At 39.8% G+C, this 19,649-nt stretch overlaps 1 protein-coding gene and 1 long non-coding RNA gene across 4 annotated transcripts in view; one reads left to right on the top strand and one right to left on the bottom strand.

Moving 5' to 3' along the window:
• Positions 1-19,649, top strand: part of LOC147024706 (neuronal PAS domain-containing protein 2-like) — a 189,973-nt gene that overhangs the window by 145,028 nt on the left and 25,296 nt on the right. For all 3 annotated transcript variants that reach the window (XM_085884878.1, XM_085884877.1, XM_085884880.1), the window contains exon 17: positions 13,240-13,305. In XM_085884878.1, coding sequence (XP_085741004.1) covers positions 13,240-13,305 — 66 coding nt within the window. The remainder of the gene's footprint in view (positions 1-13,239; positions 13,306-19,649) is intronic.
• Positions 4,800-6,609, bottom strand: LOC147024707 (uncharacterized). The gene is made up of 3 exons (XR_015058835.1): positions 5,964-6,609; positions 5,213-5,357; positions 4,800-5,125 (listed from the first exon to the last, which is right to left on the bottom strand). It is a non-coding gene; the product is annotated as an uncharacterized LOC147024707 (long non-coding RNA).

Here is a 19,649-nt window from a genome sequence, read left to right as displayed (position 1 = left end):
TGGCAGTTCCTCTTAAAGGTATATTTGGATTTTGTGATCATGATAAAGTTCTGTATGGTCTTAAAATTAGATTTCAACTGCAAAAGGAATGATAATGAAAATAGATTGCTTTTTGGTGTGGCTAATGCTTTTGCTGCTCAGAATAAATTTGTTATTGACGAAATTAGTTGGTATATTCGTGAATATACTCCTAATCTTAAAACAGAAGAGATGTTGAATGGAAGACTTAACTCAAAGAAGCCACTCAATGTATCATACCTTAAAAGAAGATGTCAACACGTTAAACTGAACCAAACCACTTACACGTTAAATTTGGGTGTTCTGGAAGGAAAGCCACGATATCTGTGGCTCATTTAAAAAAAAAACAGATGGTGATACTGCTACTGATAAGAATAATGCATTGAGTGATAATGCTAAGGTGAAACAACTTCATGTTTCTCTAGATGGAACATTTTATCCACGAGATAGATTGGAAATTAATTGGGAAAAAAATGATTATGCTGAAGCATACAAGTCTTAGCAAAAGGTGTGTGAAAGTAATGGAAATAAAGAACCTATTTTGGATATGACAGCATTTAAAAGTCTGTATACAATCTATGCGATTGACCTGGTGCTGAAAAGGAAACTATAAAGGCTAATCGAGTGGATACTTCCCTATACATTGAAAGTGGAGAGAGTGAAGAAGTTGATACATATTGTTTGCTTTTGGAAGAAACAGAATTACAGATTAATACCGATAATGGTGTTATGATTAGTCTCACATAATTTTTTTGATAAATAAATGAGTAGTAAAGTGCCAACTGGGGTATATGTTAATCAAATCAATCTTCATAAACTATCATCTTGTGTTCAAAATCAAATGCCTTGTACGATTAACGTTAATACAATTCAGAGAAAAGGAGCAGTAAGAATTGATGTTTTGCTTACAAGAGAACAGGTGAAAATCTTGAACCATACTCGCTCACTTAAAATTAAAATGTCAAAACCAATGTTGAAATATTCAATAAGAGGGACGAGTGGAGGATTTCTCCAATTTCTAATTCCTTTATTTGCTGGTTTAAGTGTGGCTGGAGCATTGACGGATGGTATTTCAGCAGCGGTGAAAACTGCCAACGAAAGGAAGGCTCAACTCTGGGCTCAAGAAAATTGGAAAGACATAACAAAGAGTTGGAGAAACAAATTAGTGGAAGTGGTGTAATTGTAGATTTTGCTGAAAAACTTGAAAGTCTGCCTGTTAAAGCAAGATTCTTAGTTGGAGATATGCTTTCTTCGATCACACAAGAAGGTGTAAAATTAACTAAAAGAGGTAATGGATTATATCTTTATAATATATAAATGAGCATTGATGAGTGGTTTAAAGAATTTGGAATGAATACAACATCAAATTTAGAACTTATCAAATATTGTAAGAAATTAAAAATTCATAATGTGGTTAATTGTATGAGAGATGAATTAACAAACATGTCTAAACGTACAAAGAATATTATTCTGAATTTATAAGAAAATTAATGGGAACGGTTCTCATTGGGTTTGCTTTTTTAATAGTCAAGACAAATATTATTTTGATAGTTTTGGTCTTCCACCACCTGTTGAAGTAATAAAATTCTTACAGAATGATGTTTATCAAACATTTCAAGTCCAAGAATTAAATTCCAAGTGTTGTGGTCAATTATGTCCATATGTGTTATTTCAACTCAACAAAAATAAAATTTTTAATGACATTTTTAATCGAATATAAATGAATTATGTTGGTAAAGATGGTTCTATCTTTGGTGTATCCCAAGAACTGAATTTTGATTTATCAAATTATTACACAAAGGCACAGGCTGAACGACAGAAATAGAGCAAAAAATATGAATATGAAAAATACTTATATATTAATAAATTTCCAAGCCTGACTGATGCGAATGACTTGGTGAGATTAAGTGATTTATCACAATATATATCCTTAAATAAAATGGCCGTGTATTCCAAAGATACAGTTCAAGTGTTGATTTTATCTCCAGGTCATACAGAATTCACAGTTCTAATTAAAATAAAAGTTTATAAAGAAGGGCGTATCGTTTGTATGAGAATAGAACAATGTGGATATGATATGAATGATTTAGGGTATAATTGGTCATTTAAAATTGACCTCGAATACCTGGAACAATTAAATCAATCTCGTAAGGAAGAATATTATCCACTTAGTGCCGAGAATGAGTTTTTGTGGAAGCACTATTAGCAAACAACAAATAAAATAATTTAATATTTAATAAGTAAGGAAATACAAAATGATTTAACTCTGGGAAGATGGGGAGGTATTTCTTGTCATTATATTAATCTGTCATATATTTCTAATACATAAATGACAGCAAGAAGGCTTCAAGAAAATTATCATTTCTGTGTTCAAGCATACATTCAAGAAAAGGGTATTCGGTATTTTAATAAATATGTTCTACAACATAAGAATGAGGTATTTTCAATAAAAGATTGGCTTTATACTGATGTATAAACAACCAACAACTTTGGATTTAATTAAAATGTTAAATAATGAAAAAAATTTAAAGTTAAGAAAACGCAAGGCTCTTTTAGAAATTCAGAAGAAATTTTATTGGTTTCCTGTTGTAAAAACAATTATTTTGGATACAGGAATAACAAGAAATCCTGATGAATATATGTATGATATTCCATGGGGTGAAAGTGATTCAACGATAGTAAGGGATCAGGAAGGAGTTGAAGAAACTGAGACAAAGGAGGAGGAGGAGAAGAGGGTGAAGAGAGAGAGAGAGAGGGAGAAGAGAGAGAAGGAGAGGGAGAAGTAGGAGAGGGAGAAGAGACAGAAGGAGGAGAGGGAGAGGGAGGAAAGGGAGAGGGAGGAAAGAGAGAGAAGAAGTAGATATAAAAATATGGAAACCAGTGAGATTAGAAAAAGATTGGGGGGTATTACAAAAAATAAATAAATCTCAATGCACCATCTTTTTCCGAGGAGGAAAATAGAGAATTGACAAGTCGATAAGAAATATTTGCGTCAAGACTATTAACATCATTTTCCTTGGTGTGATTGACTTGAATTAAAGTTTTACATTTTTTTCTTAAATAAATGGAGGACAGAGTGAAGACATTTCTGAGGATTCTTTATGTTTTAAAAATTTTGATTCAAATGTGCATGTTGGAAAATAAAAAGGTTTTCGCACTCTATGGGAATTTCTCTCATAAATAAATGAGTTATTGTCTCAAATGTAAAAAGAAAACTAATACTAAAAAATCTCATATTTTAAAAGTAAAAATAACAGGGTTATACAAAAAGGTAGATGTTCGGTGTGTGGCTCTAAAAAGAGTAAATTTATCTCCAAACACAAACGTGGGGGAGATATACAAAAGTTTTTTTTATCAGGAAGTAAATTTACAACTACTGGAATACCAGGGGAATTCCATCTACCTGTGTATTCTTTCTGTGGTCTAAGCACAAACTTGAATAAAAGATTAGATGAGGCAGACAATCCTAAACCGTGGAGCAAATCCATCAATAGGGTTGATGAAGTGTGCATGAGGCACGATATTGATTATGGAAATACCACAACTTTGGAAGAAAAGCATGAAGCCGATAGAGAAATGTTGTATGATTTGTCTCTGATACAAAATCCAACCTTGAGAGAAAAAGTTGATAGGTTCATCATGAAGAAGATGATCAGTGCTAAATTGAAACTTGGACTTGGAAATTCAAAAAACTTATAGGCTCTAATGATGTCATTAAGATTGAAGGGCAATTAGCTGATGAATTACATAAACCAAGAATCACAAAGTTTCAGAGAAGGAAGGTTCATTCCAAGGAAGTTGATTATATCTGGTCCACTGATTTCATTGAACTCAATTATGATAAGGGGTACATGTATGCTTTAACCTTTATTGATTTGAGGAGTAGATATGTGTGGGTTGTCCCTTTGAAAAACAAAACCAGGAATACACTTATGTTAGCCTTCCAACAGATATTTAATAATAGTAAGCAAAAACCTAAAAAATTGTGGACTGATGAGGGTACAGAGTTCAACAACAAAACATTTATGAATTTTCTTAAAAATAACATTATATTATACAGCACCTTTAATGAAGGAAAAGCGGTTGTTATTGAGCGATTCATTCACACTTTAAAAGAGAGACTATATAAAAAATTCACTAAACTTGGTTCTCAACGATGGTTATCTTTTATTCAGCATATTGTAGATAACTATAATGATACGATGCACACCTCAACGAATACCAAACCATCAGAAACATTTACAAGATTAGAATATGAAAAAGAGATTAATCTCAGAAAGCCTAAGTTCAAAGTTGGTGATATTGTAAGAATATATAGGTGGAAATCTCATTTTGAAAAGGGTTATACTAAACGATGGACAAATGAACTTTTTAAAATCATTGATGTAATAGATACCATTCCTTGGACTTATAAGGTATATGATTTAGAAGGGGAAGAGATTTTCGGTTCATTTTATTCACAGGAATTACAAAAGACAAAGATAAATTTAATTTTTTTTCACTCTGCCCCTTTTAAAACTCCACTCCTTTTTGACTCCGCCCACACAAGCCCCACCCATACAAGCTCCACCCACTCAAACCCAACCCACATAAGCCACATCCACATTCATTATATCCACATAATTAGTGATTAGTTAATTACTTCCCCACACACAACGTTTATTTAATAAAAAAATTTTTTGCTCCACCCACACAAACTACATCCACACAATCTCCACCAATCCACATAAGCTCCACCTACACAAGCTCCACCCACCCACATAAGCCCCACCCACACAAGCCCCACCGCCCCTGTGTGCCCCCACCTTTGACCCACCACCCCTCTCATCCCACCCTCCACCCTTCCCCACACACACACGGGGAGGGGAGGGGGTGGGATGAGGGGGGTGATGGGTCATTGGGGAGCGCACCTACCCCCTCCCTTGCACTTCGTTTATTCTTTTTTATAATTAAGAATTAAATAATTGAAAGCAAAGCAAATATAATTAATAAAGATTGAAAATATTAAACATTTTTCTTTGGGTAAATATTCAGTTGCGAGAATGGACGATCTTTCCCAGCAGTCTGCTTCAGATGTCTTGTGATTTTGAAACTCGATCAACATATTCTGTTCAAAACAAGGAGTGAAGAACAATTAGGGTATATAAAGATGATTATATTATGATATTAATAAAATAATAAATATAACATTTACCTCCAGAAGATCGAGTTTTGTGTCCATGTCATCCAGATGAGCATTTAAACTGGAACAAGTTGAAAATGAGTCATCACCCCATGGAATTTCAACATCTTCCCTTTCAAGGTTGTGATATTCACCCATGTATGATTCAGTTTTAATGCTGAAAATAAAAAGCAAGTAGTCAAAAATTACAACCATGCCAAATATAAGGTTGTGTATAAGGACAACAGAAAGAGACAGAGACAGAGACAGAGACAGATAGAGAGAGACAGAGACAGATAGAGAGAGACAGAGACAGATAGAGAGAGACAGAGACAGATAGAGAGAGACAGAAAGACAGACACATACACACACACACACACACACACACACAAACACACACACACACTCACATACTTACACACAGACAAACACACACACACATGTAAACACACATACATAGACACACACACACACATATATATACATACATATACACACATACACATGTACACACACGCACATATACACACGTACATACATTCACACACGCACACACACACACACACACACACACACACACAAACACACACACACACATACACACACGGACACACATACACACATACACACACACACGTACACACATACACATATACACACACACACACACACATACACACATACACACATACACACATACACACATACACACATACACACATACACACATACACACATACACACATACACACACGAAGACAGAGACAGAGTGATAATTCCTCACCTTGAACTCGGGATCAAAGGACGTGAGAGAATTTCCTTCCAGCCAACAATAATATCATTCACTTATTTTCGAAAGGAATAAATGTCTTCAAGAAAGTCGTACATTTTTATCCATTCCTCGTGATATTCAGATAATTCATTTTCAACATCAGCTATCAACGATGTTCTGATTGGGGACAACCTGTTGGAAAAATGACAAACTAATTATTGGTTGTGTAGTAATTTAATTCTGTTTTAAACAACAAATAATGAATTGGGTTGAGATCTCACCTGTCATCTTGTGAAAATGATTGATCCGTAAGGTTGGAGTAAGAATCTGCACAATCCATTTTCTGAATGAAACACGCTGGGCACACAAGTCGGTTTAAATAAGAAACTTGATGACGTAATGGGAGATTTCACAACAATGGTTTTTCCAGGGTGTGTTTCCACATGGGGAATGACTTCGGAATCTTTTTGGCTTCGTTCGGGCGAGGCAGCTTGGCTGACTTCAAAACTGACTCGTTTTCACACGAAAATGAAACATCTTACTTTGAATGATTTTTGATAAAACCTACGTTTAAAAGCTGATTTTAACTAAACTTTGTTCTGTTAGTGTTGTGATGATTTAAAATATAACCACGAGAGACAAGGGCACAGAATACTTCCTCATTTTCACGGCACGGCTGTGTTCTAAAAACACTTCCCCATTTTACAAAACTCACCCTAACAGCCCTTTCTTTCGTGCTTGAAGAGATAAAGTGAATGTAATAGGAAAATTAATGTATTCCCTAAAGTAGAACATGGACAAATATTCATTGGTTCGCTCTTTGAGTGGAATGAAAATGTGAAAGGAAAGAAATGTTTTAATCAGTAAGTCTCAATTTTACATTTGCTTGTGTGGGAGGGGGAGGAAATCCGTCTCCTATTTTGGGCTTTTTTGGCTTAAGTCAGAAAGTTTTTCCCTTTTCCCCCATTCTTTTGAATGGCTGCCTCAGAAGCCCCATTTATCCTCCACTTACGGTGCTCAACGCTTGCGATGAATCTTTTTTGGTACATGTTTCTCAGCTGCTTGCAGTCCTTAAAATCAGTTTTTCACTTCCACTGTGGATGCATGAAGGATTGAATCTTTTTTCAACTTGCTCCAGTCGTACTCTGGTGGTATTTTACTTTTGACGTTGACTCGTAAACTTAATTTTACTTAACGTCTACTATCCAATGATCTGAACATACCGAGCGGAAACTGCCACACCAGTTGCAGTTCATGGCAGTTTTTCCACTTTTTGTTGATAAGAATGTAATCTATCTGTGCTCGATGCTGGGTGGCGTAAGTGAAAGTCCGTTGTTTACCTTTCCGTTTTTAGAACATATTACTCAGAGAGATAAGTTCACATTTTGCCATAAGATCGAATGGATATCTACCATTCCCATTGGTGATGCTGTTGTATGAGATCATACACTCAGCTGGACCGAGTTTTGCATTCATATTCCCTCTGACTATGATGATGTTATGTGTCGGGACATAATTTATGAATTCCATCAGCTGATCATAGAACACTGGTGCATCTTCCTCCGTTGATGCATTGGTCGGACAATAGCATGATATTATTGGTGCTTCAGGATTACCATTAAAGGTTGCTACCATCATACGGCTATTGATAGACTCAATGTTATTCAGGCTTTTATATGCAGTGTTGTTAACAAGTAGGCTAATGCCCACAACTGAAGCGTTCAGGGATTTTTAGTGGCTGAGCGAATAACTGGAGTCCACCCTTTTCCTACTCCTTCATAATGGATGTTGATGTCATCATGGTAAATGCAATCTTATTTAAGGTAGATTACACTGATGCCATATTTTTCCATGTACACAACAGTTTCGTTGATGTTATCCGCTGAGCTAAGTGTCCGTGCATTGAATGTCGCTACTAAAATTGGATGTTTACATTTTAGAAGAATCTGCTGTTGTTTGTGTTGTTGCTGTGATGGTTCACCAGGAACTAACTTTTCGATCGCAGTCTGCTCGCAAACTGAGGGACACGGCCCTTTTTACCTTCACCACCAAAGGTGAAGGAGGTTATGTTTAAACCCCTCTCTCTCTGTCTGCCTTTGTGCAGGATATCTCAAAAAGTTGTGGATGCATCCGGATGAAATGCGATGGGCAAGTTAGGTGTGTGACAAGGACACACTGATTAAATTTTGGTGAAGATCCAGATCCGTATCCAACCACTAGAATTTTTGAGTGATTCTTCACCATTGAGAGATAGGCCCAAAAATGATATTTAACACAAGATCTCAAAAAGTTGTGGATGGATTCAGATGAAACTTGGTGGACACATTGGGTGTGTGACAAGGAAGACTTGATTCAATTATGGTGAAGATCCGATTCCGGATCTGAAAATTACCTCTGCCACGGAAGGTGAAGGAGGTCATCTTTTCACCCCTCTCTGTCTGTTTATCTGACAATATTTCCTGACAATATCTGCTGCTCTTCTTCCGCTCCAATTGGTTCTTCCGACCACGTCCTTGTCAAAGTGGACATCTCTCTGGCTGTTATCAGAGAACCACCTCATCGCCGTCGAGTCTGGCATTTCACTCAAGCCGACTGGCAGGGTCTCCGAGCAGCCATCAAACTTACAGACTGGTCTCCTCTCACTACTTTCTCAAACATCAACTCATCCTGGGAATTCTTTCAAAGAAACTTGCTCTCCCTCATGCACAGATTTATCCCCTTTCATCTTCAGTTGTCCTCCCCTTCCTCCCGCCCATGGTTTACTGAAGCTTGTGGCGAGGTAGTTGTCCTGAAACAACTTGCCTTTGCCTCATGGAAAGCAAACCCAACTGAGGGCAATCTCAGTTCCTTCCACAAAGCTCGGAACAAGTGTGTATCTACCCTCAGGAGAGCCGGAAAACAACATCCTTCTCATCTCAAGTCTGAACTCTCAAACCTCTCTCCCTCCTCATAAATCCTGGTGGCGTTTAATCAAATCTGTTTCTGGTGTATGTTCCCCCTCCATCCCCTCCCTTACCTCAAATGGCCGCACTGCTGATACCGCACGTGAAAAGGCTGAATGCCTAAACTCGGTGTTTGCAGCTAAATATTGTGTCCTAAACCCATCACTTTCTGTACCCACCTTACCCAGTCGCACCCAACTGTCCCTGGACTCTGTGTCCTTTTCTCCTGACAAGGTGGAGAGCTTGCTTTCAAACCTCAACTCAGATTCTGCAACTCGTCCAGACGGCATCAGCCCACGTGTCCTCAAAGCCTGCTCTTCTGCTCTTGCTCACCCTCTCTCTGTTCTATTCACCCTCTCATTTTCTCAAGGTCATCTGCCATCTGCTTGGAAATCTGCAAACATCACTGCCCTGCATAAAAAAGGTGCAAAAACAGATCCCTGCAACTACAGACCAATCAGCCTTCTCCCAATCATCAGCAAGGTTATGGAATCCATCATCGCTTCAGACATGAAATCCTTCCTCTTCTCCAATGGCTTGATTTCCGATCATCAATTTGGTTTCAGACCAGGTCACTCTACCCTGGATATGCTGCTTCTGCTCTCCCAACAATGGATGGAGGTCCTCAGTGCCAGACAGGAAATCCGAGCCATATCCCTGGACATATCACGTGCTTTTGACACAGTCTGGCACCCTGCCCTACTCACCAAACTCTCTTCCCATGGTGTCCAAGGCCATCTCCACTCATGGCTCGCAGACTTCCTCTCCTGTCGCAGTCACCGTGTGGCCCTAAATGGAGTTCTTTCATCCCCTCTTCCTGTCCAGGCTGGAGTTCCTCAAGGTAACGTTCTGGGCCCTGTTTTTCTGATTTTCATCAATGATCTCTCCAACTCTCTGGAAAATCCTCCATATCTCTTTGCTGATGACTCCACCCTCTGCCGTACCATCTGTCATCCCTCAGACCGGCAAGCAGCAGCTTCTTCGCTCACTGCAGATCTGGATAAAATCACAAACTGGTCCAACACGTGGAACATGTCCTTCAATCCAGACAAATCTCACACTTTCACTATGTCTCTTCGAAAGTACTGTTTAGAAAAGCCCCCCATCCACTTTCTCAACAATCCTCTTGAAGAAGTCCTTTCTTTCAAGCTTCTGTGTAACACTATCTGCCATGATCTTTCCTGGGAAAGCCACATCTCCAAGCTGGCCTCCAAATCCAGTCGCCGACTGGGAAGCCTCCATCGTGCAAAGTCCTTCCTCGGCCCTCTTGAGCTCCTGACCACTTATTAAGCTTTTGGCCGTAGCCTGATGGAGTACTGCTCTCCCCTCTGGGCTGGTGCTCCTGCCTCCCACCTTTCTCGGCTTCACGCTGTCGAAACCAGGGCATTTAGGATCATCGGCATCTCCCACAATGAAGCTGAGTCTTTGGGCCTCTCACCCAATCACCGCAGGTTGGTCGGTGGTCTTTCTGTCTTCTACCGTCTCCTCTCCAGCCTTGCCCCCCCTGCTCTCTCTGCGATTTGTCCCAAACACATTTCCACAGGGCGCTCAAGGTCCGCCAACAACTCCCTTCTGGTAAAACTACCAAAATCACGAATCACTGCTCATCTTCACTCTTTCATTCCTCTTTTTTCCCGCCTTTGGAATAAACTCCCTCACTCTATTCTTTCCCATTCTTCCCTCCAGGCCTTCAAAACAGCTGTTCACCACCACCTCTTATCATCCCCCATCCAAATCCTCGATCTTTTCTACCCCCGATAATCCACCCAAGCCCACTTCCTTCAATTCCCCTGCTTTCCTTCCTGAAAGTCCCTGTAATGTCCATCTTCTCTTCCCCATGTTCCCCGTCCCATCCCTCTCCCTTCCACAGATCTCCTAATGTGTCTGTTCCCCATTGTTTTGTCCTTCCCACTCCCACCCCTCTTGTCTCATGCCCCCCTTGCTGTGCATTGTGTGTTAGCTCTCATACGAGCCTCGACAAGGTATACAAAAAAAAAATCTCTGTCTGTCTGTTTGCAGGATGTCTCTGATAGTTGTGGACGGATTCGGACGAAACCTGGTGGACATGTTGGGTGTGTGACAAAGAAGAATTAATTCAATTTTGGTGAAGATCCGAATCCGGATCTGACTACTAGAATTTTTTAAGTGATTCTTCACCATTGAGAGATCGGGCCGAAAATGCTATATAGCACGATATCTCAAAAAGTTGTGGATGGATTTTGATGAAACTTGGTGGACAGATTGCGTGTGTGATCTTGACTAATTTGTTTGATTTTAGTGACTCTTTGAATCCAGATCTGGATCCGAGGATTATTAAGTTTTTCAATTGATTCTTCATCATCGAGAGATGGCGTCAAAACGATATGTCGCATGTAGCATTAAAAAAAAAAAAAAATATATATATATATATATATATATATATATATATATATATATATTTACCTCTGCCACCAAAGTTGAAGGGGGTTATATTTTCACTCCTCTCTATCCGTCTGTCTATGTGCAGGATATCTCAAAAAGTTGTGGATGGATTCGGATGAAATTTGGTGGGCAGGTTGCATGTTTGACAAGAACAAACTGATTGGATTTTAGTGAAGATTTATATTTTGGTGAAGATCCGGATCTGGATCCGACTACGAGAATTTTTAAAGTGATTCTTCACTATTGAGGGATAGGGTGAAAACGATATATAGCATGATATCTCAAAAAGTTGTAGACGGATTCGGATGAAAGGTGAGGTGGATAGCTTGGAGGTAAGGTGGATAGCAGAGGGGTTGGTGATAAGATACAGGAAAGTATTGATACTTGTAAAGATTGGGCAAAAGATTGGCAGATGGAATTTAACCTGAGCAAGTGTAACGTGTTGGAGATGGGAAAGAACAATGGAAATAGAGATTACAGGATACAAGGGGTAATTTTGGAGCACGTCACACAGGAGAAGGATCTGGGGGTGGTAATAGATAGTTTAGGTAAGCAGGCAGCACAGTGCCAGGCAGGGAAAGGTAAAGCAAATAGGGTTTTAGGTTTTATTTTGAGGGGGATCATTTATAAATCAAAAGAGGTGGTGTTAACATTGTACAGGAATTTAGTGAGGGCCACATCTTGAATATTGTGTGAAGTTTTGGTCACAACAGTTCCGGAAGGACATAGATGCCAGAGAGAGGGTTCAGCGCAGGGGCTACTAGATCGATTCCAGGCCTAGCTAGACTCGGATATGAGGAGCAGTTGAAGGAGACAGGGTTTTCTACACTAAAAGAAGGCGGTTACGAGGAGATATGATAGAGATGTTTAAGATAATGAAAGGTATAGATAAAATAAGTGCAGATTAATTATTCAACAGAGTAGACAGTGGTAGGACCAGGGGCCGCAGCCTGAGAGGAAAGAAGAGGAGAGTTAAACGGTAGCAAGGTGAGGATCTTTTACTCAAAGAGTAGTAAATGCATGGAATGGTCTCCCTGGAAAGGTAGTGGCAGCAGAAACGGTGGACAAGTTTAAATTAGAATTTGATAAGTACCTGGAAGTTATGGAGAAAGAGGGGTATGGGGATGTTGGCAGGACTTTTTCGTAGCTTGAGCATTGATGGGTCATTGTGTACGGAGTGCTGTTGGTGAGGGTGTTGTCAAGGGGGGTTGTGTGGGTGATGTGTGTTTTTAAACAAGCCCATGCCCCCTCCCTAAGGTGGAAAATAAGGATAAAAAAATAAAAAATTACAAAAAAAAACCTCCAAGAAATAAAAACAAAAAGCCATTTTTAAATTTCATTAATTAAAAACTTTTTTTTGCATTTTCTTCCTTGGATCTCTTGAAGATGGGTTGGTGTGGTGTTCGCTCAGGCATGGTGGGCTGAATGTCCTCCACCTGTGTTGGATCTCCTTGTTATTCCTTGTTAAACTTGGTGGACAGGTTGAGTGTGTGATGAGGACAAATTGATTCGATTTTGGTGAAGATCCGAATCTGGATCCAGATACGAGAAATATTTAATTATTAAAGTGATTCTTCACCATTGAGAGATTGGACAAAAAAAGAAATACAACATGATATTTCAAAAATGTATTGGGTCCGATATGTTCTCGTGGATCAGGCATTATGTGGCGGAGGTATGCGCTCCACCGAGTGTCCCTGTAGTTTACCTCTGCGACGACCGATGCACTCTGGTTGAGAGAGATGTGTTTTTCATTGTCATAGTGTCTTGGTTGCTAATTTTACTAGTGTGGTCATAAGTTCTGCATGAGTAGTTGCATATCTCTTTAGTAGTAGGAGTTGCATAACAGTTCACATGTGATGAAACAATCAGTGAAAACATGTCGATTTAATTTATTTTTTCTTCCTGTCGTTGTTACTTTTCAGAAAGTTCAGTGGTGGGAGGAAGATGCATTACAAAAGACTTCTGCACCCAGCTCTGATTTCCAAGGGGTAAGCTTGATGCATCATATGCCATCATTACCTCCTACTGTTTGTTTCCAGCAAACAGGATGTTTGTTGCTGTCGAGGAAAGCATTCAGAACTTTAAGCAATTATGAACCAACATGCCATACCTGACATAATTTTATTTTAATATGTCTAGTGTGCTATATTGGTCATGTCATACCAATCATTTATTACCATACTTGGCGGTGTAATGGTTCGAGTGTCTGCTCTGAGTCTGTGAGTTTGATGGTTTGAACCCTGGCTAAGTCATACCAAAGACTTTTAAAAATGGTAAATGCTGCTTTCTTGCTTGGCACTCAGCAGTTATTGAGTAAGAGGAAACACAACCCGTCGCTTCGCTAACGGAGGTGTGGAGAAAGAGAGAGGGGGAGAGGAGAGAGAGAGGGGGAATGCAGAGAAGATGGAGGGAAGTGAAGGGAGAGGGGGGATGGGAAGCAAAGAGCGGGTGAAGAAGGGGAAGCTAGGAAGGGGAGAAGAGCGAGAAAGGAGGGTGAAGCGACTCCTCACGAAACGTTGCTATACACTGCAGGAGGGTGACGGTGGGGTGTGGACACACACACACACACACACACACACACACACACACACACACACACACACACACACACACACACACACACACACACACACACACACTTTGAGATGTGGTAGGTCTATGTTTTACCTCCTGAAACTCACCCACATGTGGAGCTAGCAGACATCAGTAACTTGCAAGTACACACACATGCGTGCACACACACAAACACACTCTCATATGGAGGATGATACTTTGAGACCTGGGAGGGCTCCGTTCCACTTTCTGGAATCCACATATAGAGATGACAACCAACAACGACAACAACACACACACTTGTACGGAGTGAATACTTCAAGCCCTTGGAGAACTCTGTTCCACCTTCTGAAGCCCACATATGGAGGTAATAACTAAACACACACACACACACACACACACACACACACACACACACACACACACACACACACACACACACACACACACACACGTGGATACTTTAGAGACCAAGGGTGGGAGCATTTAAAACTCCACTATCTACCTGGTAAAGGTCTGCCTGCATGCAATCATGCTCATACATGCAGCCTTTGCACCCCTTCAGTTGGTTCACTCCGAATCTGATTTGTACATGCTACAGCCCTCTTAACAGAGGGAGAGGGGTGGAAAAGAGGGGAGTCGGGGTGGGAAAGGGATGTGAGAGAGAGAGATAGAGATAGAGATAGAGATAGAGATAGAGATAGAGATAGAGATAGAGATAGAGATAGAGATAGAGATAGAGATTTGGGGGGGGTGAGAGAAGGAGAGAGGGAGAGAGATTCTGGCAGATGTCACACCCAGTTTAATGTCCATCCGAGAGATGGCACACACATTGATGAAACCTGTGAAACACTGGGTTGACAGTTTATAGCTGGGTTGGGATTCGAACCCAGGCTAGACAGCCTATAGCGAGCATGCGTACCTCTCGGCTTTCCTGCCATGATTCATTACTTGATTCTTGTTTGACCACACTTCCTGAGCCACACAATATTTTTCATAAGCCACGCCCACTTTAAATAATAAATAATTGGAGGTGGTGTGTGGGTCTTGATCGTTTTTGGTAAATAAATAAATAATTAAATAAATAAATAAATAAATAGCAACTGAAAACTTAAATAAAAATAGAAAACTTGAAAGTAAATAAATAAATAGCAACTGAAAACTTTTTGTACTCATTGTGATCATAAAATATATTTTGCCTTCCTACCTCCGGTATCGAACAGCAGTATTGCAATTGAAGCTTGAACAATGCACGACAAGTGGCTTCACCAAGCAATCCACAAAACAGTTGAAGAAACTTTAAAAAATGAAACATTTAATTTTCATTTTTATTTGTCTCTGCCGAAGTGATGGGTTGTAAAGTGGAAGAATGCACAAAAAGGGGAAACATTCTGTAAAATAAAATTTAACATTTTCAGAAAACCAGCCACCACCTGTTGCACCGCAGAACAACATGTTGCCAACGCACAAAACTTGCCTCTGAACTTTGTTCAAGTCAATCGATATTGAATTCAGTGACAGTGCGAATATACTATAGAGCACTTGCCTAGTTTCTTAAGCACTCCAACAAAACGATTGATAAGTAATGGCTCACTTCGCACGTGATTAGCAATCACCGAACTGTCATATTAAACATACACCTCCTGGCGACGCCCAATATGTCCGAATTTGACAAATAAATACTTTTTATAGGAGTCAGAACTGCTGCTACGTTCAATTCTGGAGCTCATATTTTGTAATTCGGCTTAGATCAATAGATTTTCGAGGTTATGTCATGGGCTGAAATGAAATAAAACCACAAATGTTGGTGTCTGGGTGTTTATAAGCATTGCAATGTATTCAGCGATTTATAGCTTTGATGAACAGGCATTCGATAATTTGAGTGCGGAAAGTAAAAAAAAACAAAAACTTTATCGTTAAGAAATCGTTGCGGCCTGTTCCAAGTCAAGGTGAGGTTGAGCAGGCCAAAAAACATGGTGGCTTCAGACCCCAGCGATGTTACCCAGGAAACGCCTTAAGACCCCAGATAACGAGGTGGCCGAAGACGCACCTGATCAAGGATATAAATAAATACAGCCGGTAATTATCTTCAAAAGGGATGTTTTCATTAAAACCAAACATCCAATTTTCACTCATGCACTTCCTTGGAGTTCCTGTGGCATGTCTGCAAAGTTTCAGGCTGCTAAGTTTCATGGTTTTGGAGGTATGGAGGAGACACACACACACACACACACACACACACACACACACACACACACACACACACACACACTGAAATCTACACTAACAAAAGGCAATGTGTGCTTGTGTGTCACTATGTCTCCTCCATAACTCCAAAACTATAAAACCGAGCAGCCTGAGACTTTGCATGCAAACTAAGAAAACTTCAAGGAAGTGCAAGAGTGAAAATTGGGTGTTTGGGTTAATGAAAACACATCTTTTGAAGAGAATTAACGGCCTTATTTAATCCTTCATCAGGCGATCCTCAGCCACCTCACTGTCTGGGGTTAAGGCGTTTCCTGGGTAACCTCAGTGGGGTCTGAAGCCACCATATTTTTTGGCCTGGATGTATACTCCAGATTTGAAAGTATCAGTCGTTCTGACTCCCCAAAAACGTGTTGATTTGTCCAATTCTGACATTGCACGGGTGTTTCCGGATGCATAGTTGTATTGAGGGCAATTGGTAACCGCTTACCAAACCAGGTGTTCCGTTGGAGTGCTTGAGTGCTTCAGCCACTTACTGAGCTGTAGAATACAGTTCTTGTCATGATCAGGATGTACAGTTGACAGTTACTACAAGGTAGAGGTACGTTTACAGCACACACGGACATGGTACATGTGGGTAGATTTGGGTCTGCACGGACTCTCCGTGGGTGTGTGGACATGCCATGCCTGTTACGGGTGCCGTGGTGGCAAAGTTTCATCCCGTATCTTATGGAGGTTCTATCAGGTTTTCCTTTGTCCTCGTGCCTTTTTCTAAAGCATTCGGTTATCAAAGTTTCTTTACAAAGGTTATTGGATTCGCTATATATGAGATATCCCTTATTGTCGGGTTTTCCGGCTGTCTGTCTGTGTGTTTATGTGTGTCTGCAACGCGAGGCTCCACAGCATGAACCAGCGAACCGATTTCGATGAAACTTTGCCAAAAGGTGGAATATATACTGGGAATGTGCGCGTTTGAATTTCGTTGCCTAGCAACCACCCGTTGCTGCACAGCAGCTGAAAAACCGCGTACAGTATTTTCAATACTTGTCCTTCAGTTTTGAATGTAGAGAAACGAGACTTCAGAATTAAACACTTTGAGATATTTAGAAAATTTTACTCGAGCCGATTTTTGATTGAGGTTTTATTTTTCAAATGGTAGTCCTTCAAAAATTGGGTGTCTATTTACCGTCATTTAAGGTGTGTATACAGTGTTTGTAAGGAACTACACTGTCGTTCCACCTTCGATCTCTCCTCGATCCAAACGTTATTGACCAAAGTGAAAAGGATCCAAAATAAATAGAATCACCGCATTTCTGTCTTTGTGGATTTCTAATAATATGTTTATTTATTTACCGAAAACTATTCCCCACCCACACACCACCTTCAATTATTTATTTATTTACCGAAAACAATTCCACGATCCACACACCACCTCCAATTATTTATTTATTGACTGAAAACGATTCCCCACCCACACACCACCTTCAATTATTTATTTATTTACCGAAAACAATTCCACGATCCACACACCACCTCCAATTATTTATTTATTTACTGAAAACAATTCCACGATCCAAACACCACCTTCAATTATTTATTTATTTACTGAAAACGAATCCACGACCCACACACCACCTCCAATTATTTATTTATTTACCAAAAACGATTCCATGACCCAAACTCCGCCTCCAATTATTTATTTATTTATCGAAAACGATTCCATGATCCACACACCACCTCCAATTATTTATTTATTTACCGAAAACAATTCCCCACCCACACCCACCTCCAATTATTTATTTATTTACTGAAAACTATTCTCCACCCACACACCACCTTCAATTATTTATTTATTTACTGAAAACGATCAAGACCCACACACCACCTCCAATTATTTATTATTTAAAGTGGGCGTGGCTTATGAAAAATATTGTGTGGCTCAGGAAGTGTAGTCAAACAAGAGCATTGAGGGAAGTTTATTGGGTTTTCCTTGTGTGTGTGCAATACGAGGCTCCACAGCACAAACCAGCAAACCGATTATTTTTCGAATGGTAATCCTTCAAAAATAGGGTGTCTTTTAACGTCATTTTTTATGAGGAGTGCCAGTTGGCAAAATACGCAATAGGAAAAATCTTGTCAGGCAGAGGAACAATTGTATGTGAACCAATACGTCTTGGCAATGAATCTTCGTCAGTGGATCGGTCAGAATGAAAAGCATCGTACCCAGCGCTTCGATCCTCGCGAATCCCTTGTCGCCTACTGGCTTGTGTTTCTCTTTGTGACTTTCAGAGCAAAATATATTTGATAACGCCCCATTTCCAAGCCGTTTGCAGTATTAATGCGTTTTCTAAATTACCAAGCCAATTTTTTTTCCACCCATCACACACAGTTTATGTCATACTTGTTTGTCTTTTTTTAATGTCTTTTTTTATGTTTATGTCTTTTTGTACTTGTTTTATGATGTCATAGGTTCCTTCCTTACGACATTGTAATTGCACACACAGAACGCTGCATCCGATGAGTTTGAAAATTTTTGAGGGTCATTTAGGGATAAATGGGTCCACAGGAAATAATTGATGATGTCATCGGTCACGTGGTTCGGCAGCCACATTTTTTTTTTAACCTTCAAAAATGTTCTTCTCTGAAATGGCTGAACAGATCGAGGTGAAACTTTACATGTATTATTGCCTGTCCATGTGGAACAAAACATTCACACATATGATGTCATCGGTCAGATGGTTTGGCAGCCATGTTGGATAAACCCGAAACCTATAAAAAAAATCTTCTCCACAATGGTTGGATAGATCAAGGGAAAACTTCACACAAATGTTCCCCAAGGCTTGGGGATAACAGGTTATTCACGGATAATTGAGAGGTCACATGGGCTGGCAGCCATATTAGATTGAGCGGATATCTTAAAAAAAACATTCTTTATCTTGAACGGCTTCATCGATTGAGGTCAAACAACAAAATAAACCAATGTCACCTGCAGGGTGACCCGTATCTTGCCAAAAGGTGACCACGTGTGACTTCTTTAAAGTCACACTGAGGTGAACAGAGCTGCTATCCACCAGGAGCGACTCCTTGAGGAATATCTGCCGACGAGAGATTCCGATGAGAATCGTTCTACAGAGTAACCATGAAAAATATGCGTTTGCCTCATAACGTCACCAAATGACGTCATAATGTCTCAAGCTTGACATATCTAGAAAGCACTCATCGAGGTGTTCAATTTGAGGTACTACACGATATGGTTCCTAAAACTTGAAAATTTGACCTTGCGGTCAAATATGTTTGACCTGAGGTATTAACCATGAAGGTCAAGGCCAATCGCCACCAAAAATTAATCAGCTGAGCGCCAGACCAGGAACTATATTCCCATGAAGTTTGAAGACGATCCGATCAAAATTACTCAAAAAATAAGGGTTTCGTCGACTCCCCTGATTTGCGACAAAGTGACCTTGACCTTTGACCTTGACATTCAAAATTTTATGTGCTGAAAGGGACCTCTATAGGCCTCTGATATGCGAAGTTACAAAAATTTCCAATGATAACTGTGCTCTGCAGAATTTTT

This window comes from Eptatretus burgeri, chromosome 6, assembly GCF_056783735.1.
Source record: "Eptatretus burgeri isolate ZD-2024b chromosome 6, Ebu_testis_v1, whole genome shotgun sequence".
In the NCBI taxonomy this organism is placed as follows: Eukaryota; Metazoa; Chordata; class Myxini; order Myxiniformes; family Myxinidae; genus Eptatretus; species Eptatretus burgeri.
The sequence above is the reverse complement of the archived record's forward strand: the minus strand, read 5'-3'. Positions and strand labels throughout refer to the sequence as shown.